Source organism: Tiliqua scincoides, chromosome 5, assembly GCF_035046505.1.
Source record: "Tiliqua scincoides isolate rTilSci1 chromosome 5, rTilSci1.hap2, whole genome shotgun sequence".
NCBI classification, from domain to species: domain Eukaryota; kingdom Metazoa; phylum Chordata; class Lepidosauria; order Squamata; family Scincidae; genus Tiliqua; species Tiliqua scincoides.
Genome location: NC_089825.1, coordinates 89,292,963 through 89,314,440, shown reverse-complemented (window position 1 = coordinate 89,314,440; position 21,478 = coordinate 89,292,963). Strand labels below are relative to the sequence as shown.

At 45.4% G+C, this 21,478-nt stretch overlaps 1 protein-coding gene across 1 annotated transcript; it reads right to left on the bottom strand.

Moving 5' to 3' along the window:
- Positions 1–655: 655 nt before the first annotated feature.
- On the bottom strand, positions 656–21,457 carry ABI3 (ABI family member 3). The gene is made up of 8 exons (XM_066629078.1): positions 21,090–21,457; positions 20,099–20,266; positions 14,550–14,726; positions 7,031–7,116; positions 4,665–4,751; positions 3,593–3,789; positions 2,687–2,821; positions 656–2,352 (listed from the first exon to the last, which is right to left on the bottom strand). Exons 1-8 carry the CDS (start codon positions 21,204–21,206, stop codon positions 2,189–2,191), a joined length of 1,131 nt encoding a protein of 376 aa, XP_066485175.1. The 5' UTR covers positions 21,207–21,457; the 3' UTR covers positions 656–2,188.
- Between the last annotated feature and the right edge of the window lie 21 nt (positions 21,458–21,478).

Here is a 21,478-nt window from a genome sequence, read left to right as displayed (position 1 = left end):
TTCCAGCCAGGCCAACTGTGGAAAACCTGTGTTCCTTCATACAAGTGTACACAATTAGCAGCAACACATTGCTCTGAGAGTGCCGCCTTAGCGCTAACCAGTCTTCACTGATCTTTAATTTTTATAGAGCAGCACCCCCTTTCCTCTCTTCACAGCTACCTCCCTCCCCCAAAACTTCCAGGTTGCACTTTTACCCTGCAGTCTCGTTACTCTATCCCAAACTGCAGAACCAGCAAACGCATCAGCCTCAATCTGCAGAAACTTGACTGGCTTTGCCCCCCCCTAATCTGTACTCTGTGTTCTGCGCAATGGCTCCACTTGTTCTTGCCTCTGCCCCCTACCTTCTTCCTCTGGTCTGTCCATTCTTGTTGGAACTTAAAAGCCATGAAAACTCTTTTTGTAAGCAGAAGCAAACAAAAGTACCTAGCAAATAATCCGAATTTTAAGTTGCCTTTCATGTATTCTTTTGGCATTTAGCAGAAATTGCACAATCTGCCTCTGTTTTTTAAAGTGTCTTTTTCCCCCTATAAGCCACCATGTCCTGGTATGTGAGGTGTATGATCAGTGCTCTGGTTTACCAGTGGTGGGGGTGGCTACCTCCCCTCCTTTCTTTGCCACATGGGGAGTCACCCTCTTGCTCATCAATCCGTTTCTTATCCTGTTCTGATCTAAAATGCAAAGCCACCTGCAAAGCCCTTCCCCCATGGGGGGGCATGGCTTTCCCAAAATGTGCTCTGTCTTCTGTTCCTTCTCACAAGGGAGCAATTAAAGGACAGGAAACGGGTGTTTCAGAGAGCTACATTCTAGAGTGGGCCCTATCATGAAGCAAAATGAGGTGACTGCCTCAGGGGCAGCATTCCAACTGAGTGGGAGACAGACAGCTCTGACCCACTGGCAAGTCTGTTTGTGCAAGCCTCCCTGCAATGAGTGAGAGTGGCACAATGATATTTAGCTGTCTGTAGAACACTTTTTTGAGGACACAAAGCATTTCATGAGGATTCTCCTCTTTGGTGTGCCGCAGGAGTTTAGGGGAGGATCATTTAGTAGGGCTATTGGGAGATGTGAGCCCCTCCCCCCCAACAGCAGCATGGTGTGCCTTGCCAATTTTAAAAACTGATGGTGTACACATTGACAATTTTAGCACCTTGTCGGTGTGCCATGAGATGAAAAAGGTTGGAAATTGCAGCTGTATAGTAAACAAATATCCTCCTCCTTCTGTTCCAGAGATGGGGGCAGGAACATGCCCTGAGGACGAGAAAGGCAGAGGCTAAAGACCACCAAGTGAATTCATGGCAGAAGCAAGAGTGGCTTCTTGGGTGGGAGGTGGTGGTTCTGATTTGCCTCTCAATCTTGACCGCTCTGTTTCACAAGACCCACATTGATTCCTGGAAGGAGGTGCATTTAGTTTTCCCACAGGCACCAACGCATAAAGCTGCTATCTGGTGGGTATGACCAGTGGAGCTTGTAGCCAAGACCAACAACTTTTGTGCCGTGCTAACTATGATTGAAGGAAAGGGACACCACTGTCACAGCCTCCTCAATGCACTTCAGCCATGTTTAATTCTTAAATACTGGAGTGGTGAGCTGTGCTGAATCAGGTGATGAATGCTTTAGCAAGGGTGTAAACATCTGCTTAAACCTACCTTTGTACAGTGCACCCTCCATATCCATGGGGGTTTGGTTCTGGAACCCCAGGTGGATACCAAAATCCATACACCCATGTCCTCAGAAGTCACTCAGACAAAAATGACATACTCTTAAATTTGTGGAACATTTACATAAATTGCACAAATTGCATGATTTTTTTTGCAAATTGCATACATTGCTACAGCAGGGTATGTAAAATTTAAAAACATTTTCAATCCGCAGTTCATTAAATCTGCAAATGTGGAGCCTGCAAATACAGCAGGCCCACTGTAGCTGATGCTCAGGCCTGGAGGAGGGAGGGATCGAGAGAAGCTAAAGTGAACGTTGACATCACATGCTGTGTAGATGGGGAGGTGACTGCTGCCTGCTTTGGAGCCAGTCAGGGAAGACTTGAACGGCGCTAGAGTAAAGGCCACCCTTCACAGTGTTTCCTCCTCAAGCTCTCTTCAAAGCGAGAACAAAAGATGGATCAGATCTACTGCAGATCAGAAGAGCTTGCGTTTCATTCGCTGGCTTCTCTCCCGTTTCCATTCCACCTCCTTCAGTCAAAAGCTTCCACGTAGTTCTCAGGAAACAAGCCTTCAGCTTCGCTAGTCACCCCCTCGCACCAGCCATCTGAGTACTTCCGTGTCACATAAATAATGGCACCCTCTGCAAAGGAGAGTTCGTTCTCCTTCTGCCGAGTGTAGGGGTAGAGAGTCACTACTGCAGGCCATGGGGAGAGGGAGGAGAGAGACAGTGTCAGTGGATGATGGAAGCACACAGCACAAAGCAAACTCTGACTTGTAGAACATCCAAGTCAAGGCACATATTTAGGCGATGGGACTCATTGCCACAGCATTTTATGGTGGGGAATGGCATAAAGGACAGAGGCTGCATGGGAGTATCTGAATGGTGAAAGGTGTACCTTCAAGGTGGTCCAGAGTCCCAGCCCTCTCATTTTAGACTTAACCCTGGGGGCCAGGCCCCTACCAATTGGCAGTAGACAGAATGCTGAGCAAGACCATTGTGACAGTGCTTAACTTCCTCAGCAAGGTACCTTTCTCCAGATAGAATTCTGGGGCCCACGACAATTTCTCTGGGGGTGGTGGAGGGGGCAGGAGTGGAGGCCCCAAGCATCCCAAGTTAGTAACATCCAGAGGTGGCGGTGGTGGAGATCCTAGGAAATCGAGATCTACAAGCAAATGAAAAGGTTGGCTGTATTACACAGAAGAAAAGTAATCAAACGTCCATGTATTTGACAATGACTTTGCTTGTTATTTCTGCCTCCCCTAGCTATAAGAACAGACACGGCTGCCTCAAGACCTCCTTGCAGTTGAGCTGGTGTGCCAAATGCTGCCCCTCATTACCTGATGAAGGGCCAGCCTCTGCTTTTCTCAATCCCTTGACTGGAAAAGGAAGTGTGGAGGAAGAGAGAGTAGAGGGCTAGAGTGTCTCTCTAGCCCTTCACTCTCCTACACACTTCCTCTTTCATTCCATCCCCATCGCCCATTTCCAATCCATTGGACAGGAGTAATGGAGGCAAATGGGCAGTGAGAAAGGGGCAGCCTTTGCAAATCTGCTATCTGAAAATATCAGGTCAGTTGGCCTCATGGCTAGGCCAGCCCTGGGGGGAGACACAGTTATGCAAGGCATTGAAACCCTATAACTTCCTGCCCTGCCTTCCACCAAAACCACCAGAAGCTCTGTTTGGTCACCTCCTGGCTTCTGGGACTCCATCAGGGACTGTCAACACTTTTTAAACTCCTCTTCACAACAGCAAGGACTAGAACGCTGTTCTCTTTTTGAAACAAAAGATGAATACCGGTGTTCTTAGGATACTCATGCACTTAGGAGACATCCTATCTTACACCCATAAGGTGTGAGCTAAGTATGCCAAGCCGTTTGATTTTTGTGTTCTGTTTTGTTGTAGCTCTTCAAAGGAAAGTGGGGGGAGGGGCCTTACCTGGCTCAGGGAAATCCAGTGGGGGCATATCATCCATTGTGGCAGGCGGAGGTGGCAATATATCTGCTTGAGGAGGAGGAGGAGGAAGGTCGTCTGCTTCTGCTGGTGGAGGAAAAACCGATAGCAGGGAGGGTGGAGGTGGAGGCGGTTCAGTAGGTGCACTCACACTGGGGCTGCTAATGGTTCCCAAAGAACTGCTGTAACATTTAAACAAGGAATAGTTTTGGGTAGCATGCTGTGAAATGAAGTGCTAGAGTTCTGAGCTGGGAGATTATACCACTTCAGACTGCAGGAAGGAGAGATATACTGTATGTTCCCCTTGGTTAAAAAAAAAAATCCCAATTCCTTGCAAGTAGGTAACTATCATGCAGAAAGCTTAACCCAGGGGTGCTCAAACTTTCAACTTTAGGGATCCTGGACCTTTAAAATTGTGTAGGAGAGAGAATTTCAGCAGGTGCAGCTTGTCATCTGTGGGATGACAAGTTGCACCTGCTGAAATTCTCTCTTCTATACACTTGTTAAAGGTCCAGCATCCCTAAAGTTGAAAGTTTGAGCACCCCTGGCTTAACCCTTAGACCAGCAGTTCCTAAACTTACCATGGTCGTGGTGCCCTTCTTTCCCAGCATCCTCTGCTTCCCTGCTCTCCTGGGGCCACATCTTGGATTGTGTAAGGTCTCATGCAATCCAAGACGGCGGCACCTGGGAGGGCCAGGAAGGTGGGCACCGCCATCTTGGATTGTGCATGGTTTCCTGAGATCTCATGACAATCACACAAGGTCCCATGAGATTAGCATGAGATCTTGCATCATCCAAGATGGCAGTGCCCAGAAGAGCCAGGGAGAAGAGGCCACCAGGGGTATCCTGCAGCACCCCAGTGAGTTTCCTATGGCGCCCTCAGGCAATACGGCACACAGTTTGGAAACCACTGCCTTATACTTTTTGGGTCAGACTCCTTCTCCCTGATGTGCTAATTCTGTATTGGCAGAAGTTTGTGACCCTCCTCCTCACTCCATTTTCCCTTGAATCTGCCCTCCCTCCCACATCGCCCCGATATTGAAATCTCAGATGGTACCTCAGAGATGACATAGATGAAGCTGACGAGAGCCTGCCATTAGGGACGATGGGTGGCTGTATTGGCTCCGGAGTCCGGTGGTTTCTCCTAAATCCCAAAGACATAGGGATGAAATCCAGATTTTGCTTGCTTGTGTAGGGAGAGATGAACATGACATGCCTTTGCAGAATTGCTTTTGAACGTCATTCGAAGCAGAAATATCAAGGGTTTTATAAATATACTTGGAAAACAGCTGGAGACCCTTAACCTTACTTTGAGGGGATGTCTCTTATTTCATATACACTATGATGACTTTCCTTTATTGTTACACTTCCCTAAAACACAGTAATAATCCAGGTTTAGGAACTGAGCATCCAATTCTAACTGAGCCTTACGACAGCGGAACGGTTGTTTGCATGGTTGTAAATGGCCATATGATGGCCGTTCCAGAACTGCTGCTACAAACAGTGGTGGCAGAGGCCTGCTGCTCACTACCAGCAGGAATGCAGGTAAGCTGATACGGTGGGCAGGCAGTGGGAGGAAGTGGGAACCCAGGGGTGAGTAGGGGGAAGAATGGGGAAGTGTCTGAGCAGGGAGGGGTGGGCAGGAAAAGGTATGGAGTGGATCCTGGCAGCACCAGTGTTCACCAGGATCCTCTCCCTCTCCCCTTTCCCTTACTCTCTTTGGACATGTGCCAGCAAAACGGCTGGCACAGACCCAAAGAGGTTCGCTTGGGGCAGCAGAGCCTTGCCCCAAAGTAACAAATGTTCCCTTAAGGATCTGGCCCCCGCAGGATATAGTGCGTGCTCCATTAGCATGGCTGCATCAGTGGGGGCGGGGGTTAGTTAGGTTAGAGCTGTGAATAATGTATCATTGAAATAATGTCAAAGGACTAATAAAAAGTTTTAGAGCTGTAAATATAACTGGAGAACCCAGCAGAACAACCACACTGTCCCAAGGTCAACTGTCCCATGTGTTATCATGGAGTCTTTCAGGTGCACTTTTGAGCCACAGCGTCTATGCAGTTGACCAACGGCAGCATTGAAAGTCAGGCAGTCGCTCAGTTAAAAATTTTTTTAGCAGATTTAGGGTGCAATCCTAACCCATTTTCCAGCTCTGACATAAGGACAATGCAGCTCTGAGGTAAGCAAACATTGCCTTACCTTGAGGGGGTCTCCATGATTGCCCCTCAACTGCAAGATGCAGCACATGCCCCACAGGCACAGCTATGCCAGTGCTGGAAAGCTGGTTAGGATTGCGCCTATATTAACCTATATAATCTGTATTATATCTCTAGGAATCAATATTTTAAAATACTTAATGACATCTGGGCACCATCAAAATGACCAAGCATTGAATACACCCCATGTAATAGTGTCTCCAAGTTACATCAATTCAGATTTTGTCCAATTGACCAATAATCTCCCAAGGCATTTAACACTTTCATCCATTCTGAAATAGAAGATTGAACTTCAGAAATAAATAATAAAATATCACCTGCATGTGAATTAATCTTAAATTCATTAACATTAATGAATTTAAGAGTAATTCATTAGGGCAGGAGGTCTGGTCTAGAGGGTAGAGCCTCCGTCTGCCTGAAGATAACATCCACAAGGTCGTCAGTTCGAGGCCACTGGCACCGTGCGACCTTGAAGCAGCTGACAAGCTGAAGCAGAGCTATTTCCATCTGCTCTGAGCGTGGGAGGATGGAGGCCAGAATGTGAAGCCAGATCGGAATGAAACATCTTGAATGTAGTGGTTCTTGAAAGAAAGAACCTTCTTTCGAATTGTAAAAATCCCTATTTAATAAGGGATTTAAATAAAAGCCTGCCTATGTAAACCGCCTTGAATAAAGTCTTGAATAAAGACCAAGAAAGGCGGTATATAAATACCTGTTATTATTATTATTATTATTATTATTCCAGTACCAATGTAGCCATGCCAATGGGATGTGTGCTGCATTCTTTGGTCGGGGAAAATCACATAGGCCTTTTAACGTTAAGGGAACATTTGTTCTCTTACCTTGGGGCTGCATTATGGCTACATCAGTGCTGAAAATTTGGATAAGACTGGACCCTAAGTCAGATCCCTTCTTGTGAAACAGTGCTCAGGGAAGTCTTCTCCTGAGGTTACACCTGCAATCTGCATTTTTAATAAACCTATTAAAAGCAATAAACATTTATAAAATGTTTTGCTATTAATCAAGGGCACCTTTCTAAGTTCATAAAGAGGAGTTGAATCAATTTATTGATTACCCATAAATGTTTCAGCTCTGATTGAAAAAAAACTTTCTCAGGCAGGGGTCAGAGGGTGCAATCTCTGAGGAGCAAATGGCTCAAAATGAAACTACCACTTCTGGTTCTACTATCCAAATGACTCAGCCTCACCCCAGGCTCCCAGAGGACTGGCCTGCTCCTGTCTTGGTTCCTCTCCGGGCCAGGGTCCCCGTTCTTGCCAGCTGAGTGCTTTGATCCTGAGAGAGAGGGGAGAGAGGATGAAAAGTACTTGTGTCTGAGACTATGCAGGATGTTACTTTCCAAAGGACCAATCTTGTACCATTTTCCAAGGAGTTCTTAGTATTACTGCCTTGTGTCACATAAAACACAAATGGAGTTACTGTGACATCCACTTTCATGGGATAGAGCCCGATTTATCAGAGGCATAAAACATTGTCCTTAACTGGTGATGAATGCACATGTGTGCACAAATGGAAAAAAAGTTATACATTGGAGTCAAATTACCATTAAATTTAAGAGTACAGTATGGAATGTTCTACACAAAGCTCAGATTTCTATAAGATAAGCACAGTGACCATTCCCACCAATAGTTGGCTGGTGGTAACACCATTTTGCGATCTGTAGCGAGACAGAAACTTGGTTTTAGGTGCGTCCTAAACGAACAGACTCAAATATGCCAGAACATTCTAGATCAACAATTTATAGTTGAACTAGAAATTCATTACTAGATTCAAAATCTAGTAATCACTGAATGAGAACGTATCAGCAAATTTGATCCTGTTCAGAACTCAGTCAAAAACAAAGATCTCTCCCGTATAACTGGCATTAAATTTGAAAAGCAAAGCTAGAAGGGCAATGGCTGAATCGACACAAGCATGCAGCAGAATGAGGAATGCTGAACAGACTGTACTATTGTAGGCTGCAGGTGGGGCATACAGCTTTTGAATGCCCCCTACATTTAAAAAAAAAAAAAAACAAGAAGAAAACTAGTACAGCAGGGTGTGGGGCCACTTTCTCTTCAATACGTTAGTGTTCTATGCCATGAATATGACATGAAAACAAGCATCTCTGTGACATCTTTAAGATGCTACAGGACTCTGTTATGTTTACTGTAATGGATTGAACAAGGCAAACCCCCCCCCCCCCGGAATCTAGCCTCACCGTAACGTTTTGATCAACTGGTGCTAAGTTTTATTTTTCATTTCATCACCGAAATTAAAATTTGTCAAAATCTGAATGTGTGCAAAACTATCTTCTCCCTCTAGCGAAGGACTTTTATTCATTTAAAACTCAGTTCATTCCCTGTGTGAAGTTGGCCCTGGTAATACCTGCCTTGCCCTATAGCAGGGGTGCCCAAACCCCGGCCCTGGGGCCACTTGCGGACCTCGAGGACTCTCAATGCGGCCCTCAGGGAGCCCCCAGTCTCCAATGAGCCTCTGGCCCTCCGGAGATTTGTTGGAGCCCACACTGACCCAACGCAGCTGCTCTTAGCGTGAGGGCAACTGTTTGACCTCTCGCGTGAGCTGCGGGATGAGGGCTCCTGCCACTGCTTGCAGTTTCATGTCTGTGATGCAGCAGAAGCAGCAAAAGGAAAGGCCACCCTTGCTTTGTGCAAGGCCTTTTATAGGCCTTGAGCTATTGCAAGACCTTCGTTCATTCATATAAGTTCATCTTTAATATATTCATTTATGTAAACTTATGTAAATGTATTCAAATTTTCAATGTAAATTAATTCTTTTTTCACCCAGCCCCCAACACAGTGTCAGAGAGATGATGTGGCCCTCCAGCCAAAAACTTTGGACACCCCTGCCCTATAGGGATTCCCTCCCCCTCCCCCCAATCCCAAGCTGGTGTGCTAGGCACTGTTCAGCTCTGGTGTGCAGAGGTGAGCACACTACCTGCTGGGGCTCTCTGGCTTTTGACATGGCATGCTGAACCTGCCCAAAGGGGAGCTCTTTCCATTCTAGTGCTAAAAGGACCAAATTAGAAAGCTCTCTTACACAGAGTAATACAATAAAACAGAAGAATAATTTTTTTTTAGGTTTAAAAAGCAGGTCATACCTTTACCCTCCCCCCCCCAGCTATTTTGCTTGCTGAGCTGGAGCTTATGTGCCAACAAAAGATAGCAAATACTTGCAAGGCTTCTGCTGTGGCAGCTGCCTGGGTTGCGGCAAGAACCCCACTAGGACAGCAGACGCCAGCGTGGGAACAGAAAGCTCGAACAGAGCTTCCTCTCGGTTTGAAACGTCTCTGTCTCATCAGTTTCAGATCCTTGTGGTTGAGATTGGCCTCGATGGCTGCCCGCAATCAACAGCGCAATTCTCCTTTTTCTCTGAAAAGACAGCTTGCAAGGCAGGGAGGACAAAAGCAGAACACCTCCACTGTTCCACTCGCAAGCATTGGTGTGGTGGTCACATTTTTGTGCACCATGCGCCCAGTTTATAATTGCATTGCTCCAGCAGAAAGGAAACAAGCATTTGAGAGCTGTGGAAATGGGGGGAATAGTGTTTGAAAGGTATGTCATATCCAGGGCCGGCCTTAGAAGCTGTGGAATGTGGAAACATTTTTTGTGTGGCACCAGGTTCACAGTCAAGGTCTTTAGAATCATAGAGATGTTAATAAAATTTATTATAGACTTTATGGTAGAATGGAAAGCAACCAAAATGTGTGCTTAAAAAAGTGCATGTGAGTTTAATGGACCAAATGGATCCAAGCATATTTTAGTATAAAAATTGTATACACGCAAGCCTACAAGTAAACAAACAGCTTTTCTTCGGTCAGTGTCTTTCTCCTCTTCAGATGATCAAGGATGTAATTCTCAACATGCTCTCTTCTTATTAGTTTTTTTATTTAAAAAAAAAAAGAGGAAGGAAGAAGAGGAGGAAAAGGTTTGCTCTGTGGTTCATCAAAAGAGAGAACTTTTCCACAGAGGAAGTGCTTGGAGACTCTCTGTCTGAGGTTGATCTTCTATCTCTGTACAAAATCATCACACCTTCCGGTGTGCCAAATCACCGTCTCACATTAAGACCTAAGCAAACCATGCACTAATGACTGCTGCAAAAATTATGGAGGCCAATCTTCCTAATGAAAATAAATATCATGTTATTAGGATTGTTATTAACTGCTTTCATTTCGTCTGCTGCTTATTCATCCTGATCTGATGATAGTTTGCAAGATCTGACATCCCAAACCAAGCCTCCTCCTATCTAGGAGCGGCAGCCACTGCTCAGGAATTTCCTGGTCCTGTGACAAATCCAGAGAACGACAGCTTCAAGCACTGTGCTTCACAGGACTGATGGCACATCTCTACACATTAGCCCATTCACGCAGGCAAGTCATCACTTGATGGTGCAGTCAACAAGTAATGAATACATGTGCCAATTGCCCCTTTAAGGAGTTCAAATCTGAGAACTGAACCCCCCCCCCATGAGATCATGCAACTTGGAATGATCTGAAGACTTCAACCCCTTCCTGCTTAGAAGTCTCCACCTCTTGTCATTGTAATTTGACTCCACATGGAAGAACATTCCAATGTAACTGGAAAAACTAGGAAAGTCTTGTGGCACCTTAAGGACTAGTGACTTTATTTCATCACACTTCAGTCCACAAAAGCTTATGCTGAAATATATTTGTCTTTAAGCTATCACAAGACTTTCTTTTTCACTAACATGGGGCTACCCCTCCCCAAAAAGGGTATCCAAGTATCTACTTTCAGATAATATTCCTAAACACAATGCTAAAAGCAAACATAAGCAGGCATCATTAGGGTTTGCATCATTGCATCATCCCCATGACCAAATATCAGACCAAACAGAATTAATTACAATATCATATGCACAGCTGAAATGCAGTGGCATCTGCAGGGTTGGTGTAACCCCCATTAACTTTATTTGTTTTAATATATAACAATACAGGTCACCCAACAAATCAGTAACAAACAAGAAAAAAAAAACCCAGTAGCCAGCTTGATGACACTCACACAATACCAGAGTTCTGGTATTAGCTTTGATACATGGAAATGAGAGCTGACTCACATTAACACCTTGTTGGTTCCCTGCTGTGTCATAGCAACACCTCACTGGCTCTCAGAACAATTGGTCTCATTGGTCAATTGAGTTACAAAAATCCACTTTTTGTTACATAAGGTGTTTTCCTTTTCTTCTTTTTTAACTATACAGGTCCAGTCTAGTTATACACTGATTTTTTTATACACGGATTTGACTCAACACGAATGGCCCCTGCAAATGAGATGGAATGTGCTGATCCCTGGAGAAGGGGAAAAATGCATCTCTTTAAAATTAGTTTAAAAAACGGAACAGTCCTTTAACAATAGCCTCCTTAATGAAGGGGGGGGGCAGCTGGCTGACAATCCATCAATCCTTCTCTCTCCAGGCGACCCCTCCCTTCCTCCTGAGCATGTAAAAGAAAGGTGATCACTTTGCATTGGTGAAGGGAGGGGCTGAGTGAAGTTCCTTTCTAAGCTCTTGGAGGAGGACTGATTGATGGATTGTCTTCTTAATGACTCTTATCTTACATCACAAAGGTCAGCAAGGCCGTTTTTAAATCACCGGAGCAAAGAAACTTTGTTTTTTAAATTGATTTGCTATAGTGCATTTTTTGCCATCCACGTGAGTGCTTGGAATGGAACCCACACAAATAATGAGGCTCAACCTGTAACTTTTGATAAAATATAGATACTTCAATACGGTGTGTTTCACTGCATTCTGCATGAAACTGCACATCAACTAATGTAAAACATGATGGTATTATTTGAAAATACAAAGATTTTCACAATTTTGGCCAGTAGTGGTGTCACCCCCTCAAGTGTGTCATCCAGTGTAGTCCACACCCCCTGCACCCCCTAGCAATGCCACTGGATAAAACTCTCCTTTTTTCCCCTACTCTGCTTGTAAGTTCTGTTTAAGTTATTTACATACAATGATACCTCCAATAACATCAAGTTATTGATGTTTTCCAAGTGCTTGGAAAGCCAAGCACTGTGCAAAACAGGAGGTATTACTACTTAGCAAATCAGTGCAAAAGAGGTCAATGTTATGGGAGTATTACTATTGCCTTTCAACACATTTCAATCTCATACCTTCCTAGAAACAAAGTGGAAAATATTTTTCAGATCAGATTGCAAGATCTTGGATCTATGAAAATTACCAACTCAGATTTAGCCAAATTTTGATGGCTAAAGTAACAGATGTTTCATAGAAGATGTACTTGAAAATTCTTAGCACTGAGCTAACACCTCAGGTTCTGCAAAGGATATCTTAAATTTGCACACGCACACACACACACACACACACACACACACACACACAAGCCAAGGTTTGGCATTACAGCTTTGGAGATTGCCAAAGCTAAGTAGCTGCTCAGTAGGAGCACAACAAGTTCTTCAAAGCTTGCTGTGAGTCTTCAGTTCTATTACATGCTACAGGGAGTTCTGTTCTGAATAACTGCTGAATTTTTGAGAATTACTTAGATTTGTTGTTTTGATCATCAGCCAACTCCTGCTGATTTTCCCTTTTTTATTTAACCTTCTTATTCTAAACTACTTTGCGCACTCTTGGATTAGAGAGAAAGGCAGGATATGAATGTTTTAATAATAACAGCACAAAAAGCAGTGATAACAAGGTCGCTTTGTGGGTGCCTGCCTTAGCTGATGCTAATAGCATTGATGGGGGGAAAAGCCCATGTTGGTAAAACTTGCCAGAAGAAAAACAAAGTCAGATTTCAGAGTGAGAGGGAGAACAGGCTTCGTACCAGGGGTACCCAAAGCAGAGTCAAAGACAGGCCTGGCCTCAGACAGAGTTTTTCAAGTGGTGGCACAAGTACATCATGGTATGGTGGTGTACTTGGCCTTGTAGCTTATTCTACATTGGTGTGATGTATTGCTGCTGCCTCAGGGACTATGCAGAATAGGTGACTCCCCATATCCACTTTCACTTATCCATGGTCCTCAAACTCCCCCCCCCCGCCCCATCATGTTCATGACTTGCCTCTCTTTATTTGCAAACACTTTGCAAAAGGAAGCTTTTCCCCCCTTTTGCTTTGGAACACTTTGGAAAAGGAAGCAAACAGTCAGAATCTAGACTTGTAGCTGCTGGAGGAACACTAGAGGAGGGGACAGTGAGAATGCTTAACCAGGAGCAGAGTCTAGCATTCTTGCTGTCTGTCTGTTCCCTTTTCTATCTGCAATATGGTTCACTACTATCTGCGATTTCAGCTATCCGCGGTAGCAGCAGGAACGTATCTCCCTGTGGATACCGCGGGACGCCTGGACTGCTTTGCCTTGCTCAACCTCACCAGAAGTGGAGGTGGCTGGGGCAGCAATCAAGTGTAGTTGCGCCCAAGCCCAGACAAAAGTACAGACATCCCCCACTTTCTGATGGTTCGTTTTTTCTGGATCTGCTCTTTCAACACTTTTCAATTATACCTTGAAGTCATCCATTCAACACAAGCTCTGCTCTGTCAACCTCTCTCTGTTGTTCCAAAGGCTAAAATTGCCCTCCCCGGTGTTGATTTGCATATAACATGGTGATTCAAACCGTTTTGATACATGTGGGTGTATGAGTGTGTGTGTGTGAGAGAGAGAGTGTGTATACCAACTTTAGCTCAGGATCTATTCCCATTCCTGAAGGCATTAATGAGAGTCCATTTGCAGAAATCTTTGTGTGACAGCAGGAATTTGCAAGGTTAAGAAAAGGCATTTGCAATTTGCTAGCTAAAAAAAGCATTGGAACATTTGTAAACTAAAAAAAATACCGGGTTCTGCTTTTCAATGGTTTCCACTTTTCACCCCTGTTCAGGTCCCTTACCTGTTAAATGAGTGCGGGACACCTGTAACTGGAGAAGTCCCAGCCTTGCTGCAGAAAAAACTGTAAGCCACCTTACACCTTGTCATACCTCCTCTAGTGTTCCTCCAGCAGCTACAAGTCCCATACACAGACCCTGGAAGTAGTGATACTTGTGCCCCCTCCCCAAGACTGAAAAGCTCTGCCTTCTTGACTCTCAGAGTTGCAGGCCTTGCACAGATTGTTTCTTTCCTAGCAATGGGAGCAATACTCTTCTGCCCTAGCTCCGGTCTAGCATCAGAAGTTTGAGAATTCTATAAAAGGAGGTCCTGGACAGTGGGAAAGCATCTCCTTAAAAAGAAATGTTTGAAAAACAAAAATGGATCTCAAAACGGGATGAAGCCGTTTTGCACTTTTAAAGGATCAGACGAACCCTCATCCGGTACAGAGGATACTTGCAAACCCTTTACTTGACTCATTTTTGAAAAGATAAATGCAGAAATTTTTTTCACATAGGACAACGGTTTCTAGAACTGCACAAAACTTGGAGGGTTGAATTGAATTATTCAGCATCACTGATGTCATTGGCACTGTTCAATCGGTGCCTACGATAGTCGCATGGCATTTTAGTTCAGCAGCACTGGTGATGCTTCAGAGAACTTAGTGGAGACTTGAAACCTCTGAAGTACTACAAAATTCATAGCAATATATTTGTAATTGGAGTGCTACAGAAAACAAGGTGAGAGTACTCCCATGTCCAGAAGGATGACAATAATACAGGCACCCAAATCTGGTGTGCTCTGGATCTCCTTTGGCATCTTGTTCTGGATTTAGGGTGGGGATAGCCAGAGGACCAATTCACATCTTACCTTTACCCCATGTCCAATGTCATCTAAACTGCTGAAGTTCAGCGGCTTCCTGTAATATGCCTCCAAGGGTTCAAGACGGGCTGGGGAGATGATTTTCTGGTAGTGTGGAAATGTCTTGCAAACAGCAAACGTCCCAATCTCTCGGCGGGCCACTTTCTCCTTGTGCATCTCTACCACCTGCAGCAGAGACATTGTGAGGAAGGACAGTCTGGTCTAGAGCACAACGTTAGACTTGGTCAAGACACATTTGGTGCTGGTGTCAATGGGGACTCAGGAGCATTTTTCCTTGCAAAATTTGGAGTATCCTGGCCTCAGGTGCTTACCTAAGATGTGGCAAGCCATAGCATTTGCCCGGGCCACCATTGAAGGGGACTCCTGGCATGGACTTACCTGGGCGGCAAGCAATGCTGACAGCGCACCCACCATCCACGGTGCTCTGGGTAGTTCCCTTCCTTTCCTGGGGGGAGGGTGCTCTTTGCATGCAGATGGGCCCACCCTCCCTCCCAAGCATCCATTTGGCTCCAGAATGGAGCCCTTCAAGGAAGAGAGTGTCGTGCGCAGGTGCAGGGGTGATGTGATTGCGCAGGGGGTCATGTTGCTGTGTCGTCCCAACCCAGGCACTATCCCGGGGGACATGGCTGCCTGGCCTACAATTTTAAATCTTTGTTTTTAAGTGCAGAGAATACACAGCCTTGGTACTTTTCACCCAGAGAAAATAAGATTGAGGGCCAAATATTTACCATTTCCTTTGGAAAGCACATTAGAAAGAAGGAAAGGCACTCTGCACATGCTTCAAGCCTTTGGCTTCTTTAGGACCATGTAGGACCAAGGTGATAATCCACAGGCCTGGCACTCAGAGCCAAGAGGGTACGGTACTGAATGCAGTCCTCCTTGGCACCTCTGGCACTGGAGTGAATGAGTTGCCACTCTTAAGGTATATGGCAGAGGGTGAGAGCAACTCCACTCTCTGCCTTTGAGAATCATGGTCAATGTGGGCTAATGGCAATTTTAATGCCAAAGGCTCAGGCTGCGTGTCACTCTAGTCCTTTCCATCCCATGGTCGGAACGGGTTCTGGGGCACAGGCCTAGCTCAGATTAACCTTTAGCCCCAGTGAAGCAGGATATCCAATCTCAAGCATGCTTGCCTGATGCCTGTCTAATCTCTTTGGGACACTAAGCTCTCAGGAAAGATTCAAAGGCCCCACAAATTACTTCTTTCTTCACGCAGCAGGGAATCCTTCCCCTCCTGATACTGAACCCAAATCTATCTTTTTTTGTGGCAACCTATTAGTTTTTGTGCTGTTGCCACTGGAAAGAGTGAGCAGTAGCACCCTAACTCACTACTCTCCTCTTCCCACTTCATGGCATCAAAAATAAAGAGGGAAATTGAGCTTGTGCATAGAAGAGAGGAGAGTCTCTCACTCTCTGCCTCTGCTATAATACTGCACATGCTCAGAGGCACTCTTTCTGGAAGAGAAAGAGACTGACAGATACAGAAGAAAAGTAGAATCAGCAAAAAGAGCTTTATGTCAAACCAGCTGCTGTGCTAAAAGTGCTGCCACGTTAAGTAACTCAGAAAGCCACACTGCTTTATCAAGACTTTTGTCTCAGCTTGCTGAAGTTGAGGACAAAATACATGAGTTTCCACAAAAACATGCTTTTGCTGACTTCGACATATTCTCTGACTACCTGGTGACTATATTCCTCTTATTGGTGTATCAAAAGGGGTGGTCGATCATTGAATGAAATGCCGGCAGAAATGGCAAGCTAGGTCATGTTATAGAAAAACCAAAAAGCTGAAGCTGAACTACAGCTTGTTGACAGATCTGACGAATTACAGCAGGCTATAGCTGAAATCAAAGTGTGGGAAACAAAAGTTCAAGGAGGAGAAAGGGATTTTGAACAAAGATCCAAAATAATACACAAAGAAGTAGGACAATGTGAGAAAGACCAGGCAAGAAACTTCAAAACTTTATGATCAAATATTTGGAATCCTTACTGCATGCAAAATAGCAGCTGATAAAATGCTAAGAGGCATTCTTACCTGATGCCCAAGCCATTGCCAAGAACAGTGTTTCTCAAACTGTGGGTCGGGACCCACTAGGTGGGTCGCCAGTCAATTTTGGGTGGGTCCCCATTCATTTCAATATTTTATTTTTAATATATTCGACTTGATGCTTCCATGGTATGTGACTGCATCTGGGGACATGCTACAGCTCTGTGCTTTTAACAGGCTACTATGTATATGCTCCTAATAATGGTAGTAAATGGAACTTACTCCTAGATAAATGGGGGTAGGATTGCAGCCTAGGATTGTTAAAAATATTCCTGCTTGATGATGTCACATCCGGTCATGACCTCCCTTCTGGTGGGTCCTGACAGATTCTCATTCTAAAAAGTGGGTCCCGGTGCTAAAAGCCTGAGAACCACTGGCCTAGAAGGAAAACCTTTTCAAACTCATTGCATGTGTGTCTCGACTGAGCCAAATTACACAGTGAAATCGCTTTAAAACCATCCAAATAAACCACAATATATTTTAAGAATTAACATGTGGCTTTTTATATACCATGGCATTGTATTAACATTGCATGTCCTGATCTTCTTTGAAGTGGACTGTGGCATGACATTCTGAGATACGTACTGAACTGAGCACTATTGTGTCTTAATGCTTGCATTGAAAGGTGCGACAACAGGCCAGACAGTGATGTTTGTTCTTTGCAATACATCCTGTCTACCTGATCTTTACGAAACAAATTGCACAGCGATTTGAAACCAGTTCGGAGCAGCCGGAGGCCAAACAGTTTTGGACAAACATGTTCTGGGATCCAGCATCAAGAAGCTCCAATTAAGCACAAGGTAAACTGTTACTCTTTGCAACTTTCCACCACATGTCTCTCAGCCAAGTGAAACGGCACTAAAAGTAAACTTTATAAGTGTTTAGGGATACCAAACTGGTGAAACTGCAGAGGTGATTAATCCATTCCACTGATGTTTCCTGATCCATTATGTTTTTTTCTAGGGTATTATTCTCTGGGAAACAGGAAAGTCATCAGGCAGATCTCCAATCTCTCCAGTAACAGGAAAAGAGACCCGATGACTGAGAACATCATGTGTGTGCCTCCCTACATTCCAGAACAGACAGAAAGGGTGGAAAATCCCACTGACTGACGCACCAGGACTTAGGGCCCAATCCTAGCCAACTTTCCAGTGCCGACACAGCCACTATGCAACCCCGAGGTAAGGGAATAAATGTTGAAGAGGCCTCTGTGACTGACCCACCATCACAGGATGCAGTAAGTGCCCCATTGGCACGGCTTAATCAGTGCTGGTAAGCTGGATAGGTTTGGGCCCTGAGAGTTCAGGTTATGTCTGCTTTGGAGCTGTAGCAATAACCCAGAGGTATGAAAAGGAAGTCCTCAAATAGCTGGACACCACACAGTGAAACCCTGCACAGAACCTGTTCCTCCAGTGGGCCATCATGAGATTGCTCATGCCAATATCACAGTTACCCCTTGCCATCTGTAGGACAGGTGGGTAGGGGACCCATCAAGCAAAATACTCTTAGCAGATAGAACCCAGACTCAAACCCTGCTATGCTACATGCCTGATGTTTTGGAGAGCTGCTGATACAAGAAAATATGGACAGACTTTCTGGTTCAGTATCAGGTAACTTCTTTTCATGCACTCTCTCACAAATCCTCTCTGGTTCTTTCCAAAAGACAGCAGCAGGAATTCATGTCAATCACAGCTCAAGAAGGGCTTAGTTCCGGAATTTGATGATGATGATGAGCATCTGAACAGCACTTTTTGATGATGGGTAGTGTCTGTACAGCACTTTTTTAGTATGGAAAGGCTCTCACAGATATTGACACAATGCCTGTAAATTATTAATATGCCCATATTGCAGAAGAAGGACTGAGGCTGAGAGGGAGTAGCCTAAGGCCACCTAACAAGTTCCTAGCAGAGGCCAGATCTGAACCAGGGAGTTTCTGATTCACAGCTCAGTCTCTTACCCATTTTATTTCACCAGCACAAGGTGAATGCCAAGCTTGAACCCCTGAACAAAAGGGTTCCGGCTTGGAGCATACAAAGCAATAGCCAAGAAGGAAATGCCTTTGCCACATGCAGAATGTATTTTCCTTGCCGTATTCAAACATCTAATACGAAGGAACAAGACTTTCAGAATAGACAGGCATAGATTCTGGGGCGGTTTCAACCTTTCATCTCTCTTTAAGGAAATGAAGCAATTTTTCCACTCCCCCTTGTGGGCCACAACTTACTTTCTGAGGACTCCACGCTGCTTTGAAGTGATGCTGTTTGTTTTAGACCAGGGGTCACCAAACCCCGGCCTGGGGGCCAGATGCGGCCCACGGCCAGCCTCTATCTAGCCCATGGCCAACCTCTTGTCCCCTGAAAGCCTCTGGCCCACCCAACTGAACACGACCAGAACTGTGCTCTGGTTGCATCTGGAGGGTGTTCTGAGGGTCAGAGAGGTTGAGTGAATGAGCCCACTCATTTATTCAGTCTTCTAAGTTCCATCTCTAATTTATTTATTAAAACTTCAAATTTAAATTTTTTTCCCCAGCCCTCAACACCACACTAGATATTTGATGCGGCCCTCTAGCCAAAAAGTTTGGAGATCCCTGGTTTAGACTGTAATGCCATCTGTGTCATGACTAGCTGTAGTAGCCCATGGTGCTGAAAAGACACTCTTTGTATGCTACAACCCTGCATATGATGGTGTAATATATTACTCTGACCAATGATCTATGTGGTGCAGTATTATCTGGTAGCAGCTGGCCCCTAAGACCTCAAGCAACCCAAGATCCTTTTAACCTGCAGTGTCATGGACTGGAACATAATTGGATCCTGCAAACAGTTCTGGGTCCCACTTTACCACTGTGATACAGCCCCTTCAGTGATGTCACTAGGGCTGGTGTCACTGGCAGGTGTCACCTCAATAGGCTGGCCTGCCCTCTCTGGGCCATGTCAATCATTTTGCACAAGCTCCAGTGCAATCTCAGGCAGCCTGGAGGCTCAGCCAGTTGCATCTGTGCTCACGGCAGATTACTGCAGGGCAGGTGGCAGCAAGCTTTCATACCCTGCCAGGTTGTGCTCAATGTGCAGAGGAACCCCCAAAGAAGCTCCCCTGCCCTAAGGCATCCCCGTCCCTGTTCAAGCCCACCATGCAGCAAGAGGCATGCTGGGAAATGTAGTTTGCTGTGCCCAACTGCAGAAAGCCCCAACCACAGCACAGCTACAGCAAATCATTTTGGTGTCATCCCCTCTGACAGTGTCACCCAGAGCAGTTCACCCCCCTACTGCCCCTGTGCTTCTTCCACATAAAACTGAATTTTGACAAATATATATTTTCCATATTACTTAGGCAAATGTTTCTGCAGGATTCAAACACATGGACACAACAATACAGAGCAGCAAGGGATTTGCCACACACAGGGCAGAGCTCCAGCTCCACTGAAGCCCAAGCCCCCAACACTAACATTCACTATGCCTTTCCTGTTACCGTTTCCAATGGGTTTCTTGCCTACCTGTGTGATGCAGGAGACACTGGCTTCTACCTTTTGGACTTCAGCAGCCTGAAAGTCCAGCATTTTGAAGATGTCACTAGCCAGATTGCTGATTTGGTAGGCCACGCTGGCTAAAGACTGCGTTGTGAAAGCCATGGTTTCCTCTAGGGCTTTCCGTTTGTCTTGTGCCTAAAAGAAGTTTAGAACAAAAACACTGAGAATTGCGCAATTCATCAAAATATACTAAAGTGTGCTTGGTGGCTACTCCTCAGGTATAAAATGTGCACCTCCTTCAAGCTCCTTAAAGCTCTCTCTGGCACGGCCCTGTGTTTTATGTACATGGCAACACTGAGAGGCTGGTAACTGTTTATGCAATCAGCATTAGGTACGTAGTTAAAAAAAAATTTTTTGGATTTTGGCTTACATTTGAATGGTTTGTGAACGAGTCTTTTCTTTTCTTTAGCCCTGCAGTTTCCGAGTGCAGCTTGGCTCACTTACATGAGTCATCTGGAGCTCTCTGCTCTGCTAGCATGCTTTGGTGGAGCACCTGCTCTTTCTAGGTGACACCAAGTGGTCTGAATTACATGGGGAAAGCAAGGTGAAGAGCAGAGTTGCCATTTGGGCAGAGGGCTGCACAAGATAGCCTTCTGGCTCCCTCTTTGATTCCAGAGCCCCTCTTTAGGTGGGACATGGCAAGGGTTTGCCTGATCCTCCATCATCACTGAAGCACAACCTTCATTTGCAGCCAGTCAGGCCAGTGGCAGTGTGAGTCCAGGTTCCTGCAATGGCTAGCACCCACCCACATAAAGAGAGAGTGCTCCCCAGCACTCCCTGCTAACCCTTCCAGGGTCACACTCCCCATTCACATTGGCAACAGGTTGTAGTGTAAGCAGTATAATAGCCACAGACATTCACATTCATCCAACATGCCAGGCACACCTTGAACCCTGCAACCTTCGGCTGTCTGTCTACCTGGCAGTGCCGACCCCAGTTGTATCCTCCTGCAACTCACCTCCCCGTAGTTGCTTTCACAGTAATCTGCCACTTGCAGCAGGTTCTTGTAGTTGTCCCGCAGGACCTCCCTTGCGCTGGGGATGGAGTTTTGCGTCAGCTGCTGCAGCTCAGACATCTTGCCGCTTTGCCGGCTTGCACTCCCCACTTCCTCCTTCTAGCCCACAGTCTGAGCCGAGAGGTTCTGAACCTCACAGCTTCTGACAACACAAGTGCAGGCATGGGCTGGCTGGGGGACTCTTTTATACTTGAGTTGCCTTCTGTGGCAGCAGAGTAGATCCCTCCCCTTAGCCTTGCCACAGAGAACTTCTCCCTGACATCCTGAGATTTATGGCTATCCCTTGACCTGAAAGTGTGTACAAGAATTCCTATATGCCCCCCCCCCACAGC